This window comes from Onychostoma macrolepis, chromosome 12 (assembly GCF_012432095.1).
Source record: "Onychostoma macrolepis isolate SWU-2019 chromosome 12, ASM1243209v1, whole genome shotgun sequence".
In the NCBI taxonomy this organism is placed as follows: Eukaryota; Metazoa; Chordata; class Actinopteri; order Cypriniformes; family Cyprinidae; genus Onychostoma; species Onychostoma macrolepis.
In genome coordinates, this window is record NC_081166.1 from 355006 (window position 1) to 365000 (window position 9995).

Consider the following 9995-nt stretch of genomic DNA (forward strand, 5'->3'; position numbering starts at 1 on the left):
CACTCATTGGTTTTCATGATAATTAATTATGCCCAGTCATGATCACATGATACCTTTATCAGAATCTGGTGTTTTAATAGTTTTTCTTGTTGATAAAACATCTCTAATAGACCAAACACAGATCTGACACACAAACATGTTGACTGAAAGGGGAAATACGGCTCATTATGTAAGTTTAGCTGTTATTTGACTGATAATGAAGCTGGTTCGGAGGAGCTGTTGGAAAGTTCCACACCCTGCGGTTCCTGGGTTTGGGTTTGTTGTGGAAAAAGGCTCCCACATCCCCGAAGAACCGGAAACAGAGATCTGTGACTCCATCTACAGGAACATCTTAAAACTGCTACACATGCCATGACGAGACATCTGAATGTCTTTAAATGCAAAATAAGTCTCATTTATTGATTCAAAGAGATTGAGAAAAAAATATCGGTGAAGAGAAACTAAAGCAACATTTGACCGCTGGTGTATATCATGACATTTACATGTTTAAATGGAAAAAATGAACTGAAAGCTGATTTACTGCAGCCACAGGACGTTTAAGTTATGAGAGAGTTCCTCAAACATGATCACGGCGCATACACAGCTAAAGACTGTCAGAGTAACCGCACATTATCAGAGAGCGGGGCTAGTTGTCACAAGTGTCTCGGTATGAGGTTTTGATTTATCTGACAGAAACACACAGTAGTACAGCTGATATTTCACTGCAAATAGTCCAAATCAAATGTTTTTGAGTGGAAATACAGAACAGGTTTAGACGTCACAGTTAGAGAATATATCAGGTTACTGAATAAATACATCATGTACATTTCAAACTGAAGCTGATAATATTATATTAGAAGTACCCTGAAGACTGTTACAGTCAAACATCATAAAAGTCCCGTCTAAAGGACAGACCCAAACTCATCTCACACACAAGTTCCTGACCGCAGCGCAGACACTGAATCTAAAGCTGGAGTCGAGGTGTGTATTATAGTGTCTGCCGTCAGCTCTGAGTGCTCTGGCGGTCCGTCTCCACGTGCTCTTCGCTCTCCATGTAGGCCTTCACGGATCTCCAGAGCGCACGGATGTTCCCCTCGCCGAAGCCCGTGGCACCCCTGCGCTCGATCAGCTCCAGGAAGAAGGTGTCCTCTCCGAAAATGGGCTTGGTGAACACCTGGAGCAGATACCTGTGAAAGGACGAAAAACATCATTTGTATTGAAATATCCGTTGAACGGATGAGAATTCCTGTTGTTTTAACATCATCTAAATTTGACAGACCTTAAAGGTAGAATAGTTCACCCAAATTTATGAAAACGTGCTCACTGTCAGGTCATCAGAGATCAGGAGGAGTGTGTTTCTTCATCAGGTTTGTAGAGATGTGTCTCTGCATCAGTGTCTCAGCAATGGATGCTCTGCAGTGAATGGGTGCCGTCAGAATGAGAGTCTGATAAAAACATCACAATAATCCACAGCACTGCAGTCCATCAGTTAACATCTGGAGAAGACAAAAGCTGAAACACATCCAGCATTAAGACGTTTGCAACTCAAATATGAGTTCATAATCCATAATAATGCTTCCTCCAGTGAAAAAGTGCATCTGCTGTTGTCTCTCACATCAAAATCAGCCGTTTTGTCTTGTAAACGCTGCTTGATCTGCAGATTTCTCTCCTGAATCACACCAGAACACTTTTTCACTGAAGGAAGCGTTATTATGGATTATGAACTCATATTTGAGTTATAAACGTCTTGATGCTGGATGTGTTTCAGCTTTTGTCTTCTCCAGATGTTAACTGATGGACTGGAGTGCTGTGGATTATTGTGATGTTTTTATCAGACTCTCATTCTGACGGCACCCATTCACTGCAGAGCATCCATTGCTGAGACACTGATGCAGAGACACACTCCTCCTGATCTGGGATAGACCCGAGTGCATTTTCAGCACATTTTTGGGTAATTCTGTAACAAAACATTATGAAGAATATCTATTTATTGTACATTATATACAAGTACCTTTGTATTTGCTGCATATAAATACATAATAATAAGACCTATAATATTTAACTTAAAAGCGTGCCACAAAATCTACTCCAGAGAAAAGTTGATCGTGTCAGTGACGGCAGTGCTAGAGTCGTACCGCTGGCCGTCTGTGACCCGTCTGTCCGTCTGGATGTCGGTGTCCAGCAGAATCCCGTACTGACTCAGTGTGTGAGGGTCGAGACCCGCCGCCTCGATCTCCTCCAGCTTTCCCACCTGTGTTACGAGCAGAGACAACACAACTGAGAGCACATTCAGACATAAAACTGAGCTTCCCAGCACAACAATCTAAGAAACACTTTTACATGCATTTATAGGAATGCACGATATGAATAAATTTAACCGATAACCGATAATTAAGTCCTTCTCATGGCTGATTCCAATACAGATAACGATAACCAATAAATTCTTATTTTTATATTATAATCTGCAGTTTGTGCACCCAGGAGCATAGAAAACCTAAGATGCGCCGATGAAGCTGATATCTGTGACCCTGCAGCACAGAAGCAGTCATAAGCAGCACAGCTATATCTGCAGCAATAGCCAACAATACACTGTATGGCTCAAAATGATTAATTTCCCTTTTATGACAAAAACCATTTGGATATTAAGTAAAGATGTTTTGAAAATTTCCTACCATAAATATATCAAAACTTAATTTTTGATTAGTAATATGCATTGCTAAGAACTTCATTTGAGCAACTTTAATGGTTTTGTGCTCCAGGGTCACATATTTGAGTAGCTCTGGCCCGACTACAATAGCAAACATCAGTCCTGTTATTAACTTAAATCTGATAAGTCACACAGAGCACAAATCAATTTTTTTTTCAATCTTTTTAGATTTAAATAAATCTTTTTAAAGTGGCCTCAGACTCTCAGCAGATCCCGTGTGAGCGTGTCCGGCTCGGCTGAACTGACCTCCGTGTAGTACGCAGGCGGAGGACAGAAGAACTGGACTCCAGCTCGACTCAAAGTGTGAGCCGTTCTCACGATGTCCTCGGTGTAGAGCCCAATGTGCTGGATTCCTGCGCCTCGGTGCTGATCCAGAAACGTGTCCACCTGGTTCCTGCCTGAAATTACACCTCTGTTAGGAACAGACAGCTGTGCTTCCGACTCTCTCACCGCACAGGACTCCGATATTAACCTGAGATTACATGACATCGATAGATCTACATCTGACTGACTAAACGTCATAAACACATGGACGTGCACAATAAGTGTATTGTATGAAACGATTTGTTTAAATGTTCCTTCACAGTAGTTAAAGACGGCGTGGTCTGATATACCCAGCTCCGGTAGAGACTCTGCGATCACAAACTTGCAGTCCGGCTCTTTTTCGTCTTTGAACGGCAGCGTGATCCCCGACTCGCTGCATTTCCAGTATTCCATAGCCGTCAGCCGAAGCCCGATCCCGTCCTGGTTCAGCACAAACCCCTCCTCCACATCCTCATTCCTGCACAGAACGGCTCATGAGCGATAATTCTGACAGTATTTGGCTAGTTTGAGAGAAATTCAGCAGCATGAGGTCTTATTTGCGGTCATTAAATAGTGATTTTACATTTGCATTAATGCATTTGGCAGATTCAAGGCACACACTGAAGTAGTTCATGTTCACTGCCTGTAATTAAGATTTTTTTTCTATGATTAACGCGCACACTTATTTAGGCTGCATTTCTGATTATTATCAATGTTGAAAACAGTTTTGCTGCCGTTTCGTATTTTTGTGGAAACTTGATACATTTTATTTTTCAGGATTCTTTGATGAATAGAAAGTTGAAAAGAATAGCATTTATTTTAAATAGAAATCTTTTGTAGCATTATACATGTAACTTTTGATCAAGTTAATTCTTCCTTGATTAATAAAAGTAAAAAAAAACTGATTGACCCCAAACTTTTGAATAATAGTGCATTACATTTTCCACAAAAATATTGTGCAGCACAACGGTTTTCAACATTGATAATAATCAGAAATGTTTCTTGAGCAGCATATTATAATGATTTCTGAAGATCATGTGACGCTGAAGACTGCAGTAATGATGCTGAAAATACAGCTGCGCATCACAGAAATACATTACAGTTTAACAGATATTCACATAGAAAACAGCTGTTTGACATTGCAATATTATTTCACAATTTTACTGTATTTTTTTATTAAACAAATGCAGCCTCCGTGAGCAGATGAGACCCATTTCAAAAGCAAAACAAAAATCTTAATTATTAGGTGTATTTCGTTCTTGGGAATCGAACCCATAAACCAGACTTAACTGCTTGAACCATTTACCTTCATGCATCTGTCAGACACATTACTCCAAAGCGACCTGCATTGCGTTCCATGTAGATATCCGATCAGTTCATGCATTGCCTGGGAATCGAACCCGGAATATATAGATAGATCTGGGTGATGGCACGGATACCTGTGAATGAGGAACCTCTGGAAGCCGAGGGTGTCGCGGTACCAGCGGCTGATGCGCGCGGAGCTGCGGCGGGGACAGGCGAAGGTGATGTGGTCGAAGTGCGTGATGGGACACTGCGAGCGGCCCGCGGTCTGGGAGTCCGAGTCGACCTGATGGAAGCCCGGCAGGAACAGCCCCCGGTAACGAGAGCGGTCTATGAGCGTGTGGCACACGTTACCCACCGGCGAGCGGACGACGGAGAAGCGGACCAGCCCGCGGTCATCCTGAAGCTCGGTGGGCGGCTGGAGAAACTCGCACGAACCCCGATCCCGTAGCGCAGCGGACACGTTCTGCACGTCGTCCACCTCGAAGCACACGTTACTCACGGTGTCCACCGGATAGTGCGCGTCGGCTCCGAACAGACACTGCGAGTCCCGGTGCTCACGTGACTGACGTCCATTCAGCGCCTCGCTCTGCCGCTCGTTGATTACGAACACGGCGGATCCCCGGCGGAGCGCGAGCTGCTTCGCTCGGTCTGTCAGTCGGGCCGCGAACACGTTAAACTGGAACCGGGACACGAGCTCGTGAGCAACTTTTTCCACGTTTGAGACGTGGAGAGAAACATGGTGCAACCGGCTCAAGTAGGCCGCCATGTTGGGATGACGTCACAGAGAGGGGCGTGTCACGACGATCACATTTCTGTTTATTGTATACATAAATGCAGATATTTCTCACACACATTTTTGTAGTCTTAAGTCAAAAATGAATTCGAAGCTGTATTTTAAATATTTAAGTTATGTCTTTCTTGTCCTTTCACGAGACTGTGATGACGCATTTAAGGTCATCAGCATCGTAAATCCTCGAAAGTTTTTATATATATATATATATATATATTTTTTAAATTATGCACATTTATAACACTATACTTTTTCATTATATCACCTTTGCATCAAATAAAAATAAACAAATAAATAAAAACTAGTTAGTCTACGGGAGGGACGGTCAGTTTAACATCGTTCTCTCTTCTGACTGCTGTTATCAGTCTCTCTCAGTTTTTTTTCCGTTTTTTTTTAAAGTAATGAAAATATTATCGTGGAGTTTTTCTTTTGCTTTTTGAGCAAACGGGAATGCAAAAATATATATTTGTGGTACTCTCCCATTCACTGCTCTTGAAGTTAACACAAAGACTTCCGCTGCTGAGAAACACGGAAATGTGAAAAAGGTCCAATCTTTTTCAATCTTAAATGTATGTATTATCATAATTATATGTATTTTATTTCAGTTTTAATATGATAACATGTAGTAATGAATGTCCCGTTCTAGGGTTGGTTTTCACATGGTGTGGAACCGTCCAATCAGCGGCGGTGCGTTTGATCACGTGCTCGTGACGCTGCGAGAGACGCTGGTCGTTTTTATTTTGTCAGAGCCGCCATTAAATCCGCATCTAAATCAACATTCAGAGATTACAAACAGTATTCGTCGATATATAAAACACTATTCAACGATTGATGTAAAGCTTAGAGATTAAAAAACACAATGGAAGCCGAATAACAACAATAAAGACAGACTGAGGTGATTTAAGTCTCTTTAATGAGGAGCTGCGCGCGGAGCGATGTGAGTATTTACATGTTTCAGGAGTAATACGTATCTGTCGGAGTATTAACGTGATTTATTTATATGTCAGTGTCAGTGGTTAGAGGGACGAGCGTCAATAAGAACATTAACACTGTCAGTGCTGCGAGATATTAGTAAGAACATCTGTGGTGTGACATATGGGTGTCTAACACTGTCAGTGCTGTGACTAATAACATTAATACTGTCACTAATAACATTAATACCGTCACTAATAACATTAATACCGTCAGTACTGTGAGAAACGAGTATCACTAATAAATAACATTAATACCTACAGTACTGTGAGAAATAAGTTTCATAACAATACCGTCAGCACTGTGAGAAACGAGTATCACCAATAATATTAATAATGTGAGTTATGAATATTACAAATAACATTAATACTGTGAGAAATATGAGTATCACTAATAACAGTAATAATGCAAGATATGAGTATTGCCAATAACATGAATACTGTGAGATGTGTGTCAGTAATAACATTAATAATTTGAGGTATGAGTATCATAACATTAATACTGTGAGATATGAGTATCACTAATAACATTAATAATGTGAGGTGTGAGTATTACAAATAACATTAATACTGTGGGATGAGTATTACAAATTACACTAATACTGTGAGATATGAGTATCCCTAATAACATTAATACTGTGAGATGCGAGTATTGCTAATACCATTAATACTGCTAAATATGAGTATCACTAATAACTTTAACATTGTGAGATATAAGTACAAATAACATTTACTACGAAATTTAAGTATCACTAATAATAATGATGTCAATTACAAATATCACTAATAAAATTAATACTGCGAGATTTGAGTATCACTAATAACCTTAATACTGTCAGTTACAAACATCACTAATAACATCAATACTGTCCATACTGTGGGTGTCAATAATATTAATACTGTTAGTGCTGTGAAATGTTAACGGACAATATTATTAATGCTCATATGTTACATCGCTGGCATTATAATTGGTAGCATTATTGGAAGTATTGAAGACTAGAGTATTAAAGATAGAATTTCTTGCGATCTGTTCTGGATTTCTGACATGTCTCATATTATTTTGTGTTTGCAGATTGGTTGTCTCCGTATCAATGTGTGACCCTGATGTAAGTGTGTGTTGTTGAGTGTGTGAGTGATTGAGTGAGTGATTGAGTGAGTGATTGAGTGAGTGATTGAGTGAGCGAGTGATTGATTGAGCGAGTGATTGAGCGAGTGATTGATTGAGTGAGTGATTGAGCGAGTGAGTGAGAGAGTGAGTGAGTGAGTGAGCGAGCGAGTGTGAGTGAGTGAGTGAGCGAGCGAGTGTGAGTGAGAGAGTGAGCGAGCGAGTGTGAGTGAGAGAGTGAGTGAGCGAGCGAGCGAGTGTGAGTGAGAGAGTGAGCGAGCGAGTGTGAGTGAGAGAGTGAGTGAGCGAGCGAGTGTGAGTGAGTGAGTGAGTGGCGAGCGAGTGTGAGTGAGAGAGTGAGTGAGTGAGCTGATCCATCATGACAGACCTGTGTGTGAAGTGGTCGTGTGAGTACTGCACGTATGAAAACTGGCCGTCTGCTATTAAGTGCACCATGTGCCGGGCACAGCGGCCCAGCGGAACCATCATAACAGAGGAACTGTTCCCAAGCGGCGCCGGACACCGGAGTGACCCCGTGTGCAACGACAGCCTGCTCATCTGCCCTGATTCCAGCGCCCGGCCCCGCGTCCGCCCGGCTGAGTCCTCCGAGCACAGCGGCAAGTGGTCGTGCCAGGTGTGCACTTACCTGAACTGGCCCCGAGCGATCCGCTGCACCCAGTGCCACAGTGTCCGGCAGCGCTTGTGCAGCTCCACAGAAACCCCACAGACGTCCGGAACCGGCCCTCCAGCGGATCCGTGTGAGGAATACAACGACCGGAACCGACTCAACACACGAGCGCAGTGCTGGACCTGCTCGGCCTGCACCTACGAGAACTGGCCCAAATCCTCTCGCTGCGTGGTGTGTGACCACCCCAGACCCAACGACGCCTTCCAGCCACGCGAGCCTGACGAGCCCTCATCAGTGATTAACGAGCGCGACCGCGGTGGGGCGCGACGGCACTCGCCCTCCTCCTCTAAACGCGAGGCGGAGCTGCAGATCGAGCTGGCCGCTGGAGCTCAGAGCGGTAAGGAGGAGATAGAGATGGACTTCAAGAAGCTCAAACAGATCAAGAACCGCATGAGGAAAACAGACTGGCTGTTTCTCAACGCCTGCGCTGGTGAGTGCCTCTTTACTCGCTCTCGTAGGCCTTCACTGACTTAAGGTGTCTTTATACACTTAAGGCTGCTCCGTGCTAGCTCGAAATGCAGTGTTAATACATAATATACCCTTAGCATTACAGTACACAGCTGTAATTGTGTAAATGCAAATGAGCAGCATGTGTAAAGACACTTAAATGGCACGTCAGAAGCGCTTCGTGAAAGGGGTCGTGACATGAGAAATCAAATTTGCCTTAAACTTTTGGCATATAAGAGGTCTTTGTACCATTAAAACATCCTGCAGGTTTAATCACTTGAACGTCCTCCTCATTATAAACAAAGCATTTATTTAATCAAGCTCCAAAAATGGCTCGTTTTGGATTCGAGGGGCAAGGTTACATCACGGGGGCAAAAACAAATAGAAATGACAATCACTGCCGTGATCTTGTCTACACTGGACACAGAATACAGATGCGTGTTCACTTTCTGACACAGTCCAGCGCTCGAGCCTGTCTCAGGACAAATGAGTGAAGGAACGTTTGGTCTAAACAGCTTTGTACAGATATCAGAAGGATCCCAGCGTAAGGAACAAGTGGATAGTTTATTTTTAACGGCACCCGGATCGTGTCGGAGGATGTTGTTTTGTAATCGAGGCACAGTGTCATGGAGAGTTCACAAAGAATCATTTGTTGAAAGATGAAGCCGTAGCTGCACCACAAACCATAAGTAAATGATTTCATAGTGCTGGAAATGACCTTTTTATTTTGAATATGTTGTCAAAACACACATGCAATAGCGAGGGGTCGTTGATACTGTTTCCTGTGCAGTGACGTTAGCCAATCACAACAGCTGCCGATTACTGAGAAGCTTTAAAGGACACGCCCCTTAAAACAGCTCGTTTTAGACAGAGGGTATGAAAATAATCATTTTCCCACACATATTTATTAGTTGTTTTTTTTGTGCAAAAAACTTTATTATCATTATAAGGAAACCTCAAGGAACATATTAAAATAATAAAAAAATCCATGTCACGACAGCTTGAAATGTAGGTTTGGCATTAGTCTCGTTTAGACCTGGTTTCACAGACAGGGCTTAGACTAAGCAAGGACTAGGCAATAGTTCAATTAGGACATTTAAGTAATTTTTATTAACGTGCCTTAGAAAAAACATTACTGGTGTGCATTTTAAGACAAAATAAAGGCACTGATATATTTTAAGATCAGTCAGAGCAAGTTTCTTTCAGTTAAAACAGCTCAGATTTACACTTTAGTCTGGTACTAGGCTTAAGCCTTGTCTGTGAAACCAGGGGATAGACTTTTGTGTTAATCAGTGTAACTTTGTCCACTGTGGAGTTTATTCTGCCCAAGAAATGTCCCGTGTTAGTTTACTTATAGTCATGCAAGTACAGCTCCTGTCCATGTGAATGAAGAACGATTGAAACACTTGGTAAGATTATGTTTCAAAAATCAAAGGATTTTAAGTGAGGAATAATCGATGACGAGCCGTTGAATCATTAGTAAATAGGTGGTGATGTGGCGTTACACCTCGGGTGTGCATTCAGCAGCCCCGTAGTATAAATTAGCAATAATCTTGTGATTTTTGCGAGTGTTTGCATTCAGGAGAGGTCAGAGAGCAGAGTGACGCCGTCTGAGATCATCTTCAACAGACTGAACTGACCATTGTATTCCAGCAGCTTTGCCTTGCAGAGTCTGGCTGTGTGTTTCGACGCGGTGATGT

The 9995-nt window shown here is 42.3% G+C and overlaps 2 protein-coding genes across 2 annotated transcripts in view; one reads left to right on the forward strand and one right to left on the reverse strand.

The window, feature by feature from the left end:
* Positions 1-54: 54 nt before the first annotated feature.
* On the reverse strand, positions 55-5094 carry hpdl (4-hydroxyphenylpyruvate dioxygenase-like). Its single transcript, XM_058793476.1, has 5 exons — positions 4429-5094; positions 3301-3467; positions 2933-3084; positions 2115-2230; positions 55-1166 (listed from the first exon to the last, which is right to left on the reverse strand). Exons 1-5 carry the CDS (start codon positions 5058-5060, stop codon positions 983-985), a joined length of 1251 nt encoding a protein of 416 aa, XP_058649459.1. The 5' UTR covers positions 5061-5094; the 3' UTR covers positions 55-982.
* Positions 5095-5784: 690 nt separating this feature from the next.
* zranb1a (zinc finger, RAN-binding domain containing 1a) overlaps positions 5785-9995 on the forward strand; it is an 11871-nt gene continuing 7660 nt past the window's right edge. Inside the window, exons 1-2 of the mRNA XM_058794158.1 lie at positions 5785-6021; positions 7128-8278. Coding sequence (XP_058650141.1) covers positions 7540-8278 — 739 coding nt within the window. The 5' untranslated portion in view covers positions 5785-6021; positions 7128-7539. The remainder of the gene's footprint in view (positions 6022-7127; positions 8279-9995) is intronic.

Coding starts and splice junctions, on each gene's coding strand:
- hpdl (XM_058793476.1), bottom strand. CDS start 5,060: ATGGCGGCCTACTTGAGCCGGTTGCACCATGTTTCTCTCCACGTCTCA. Junction 3,468..4,428: donor CAGAGGTTCCTCATTCACAG/GTATCCGTGCCA, acceptor CGTTCTGTGCAG/GAATGAGGATGTGGAGGAGG. Junction 3,085..3,300: donor AGAGTCTCTACCGGAGCTGG/GTATATCAGACC, acceptor GTGTAATTTCAG/GCAGGAACCAGGTGGACACG.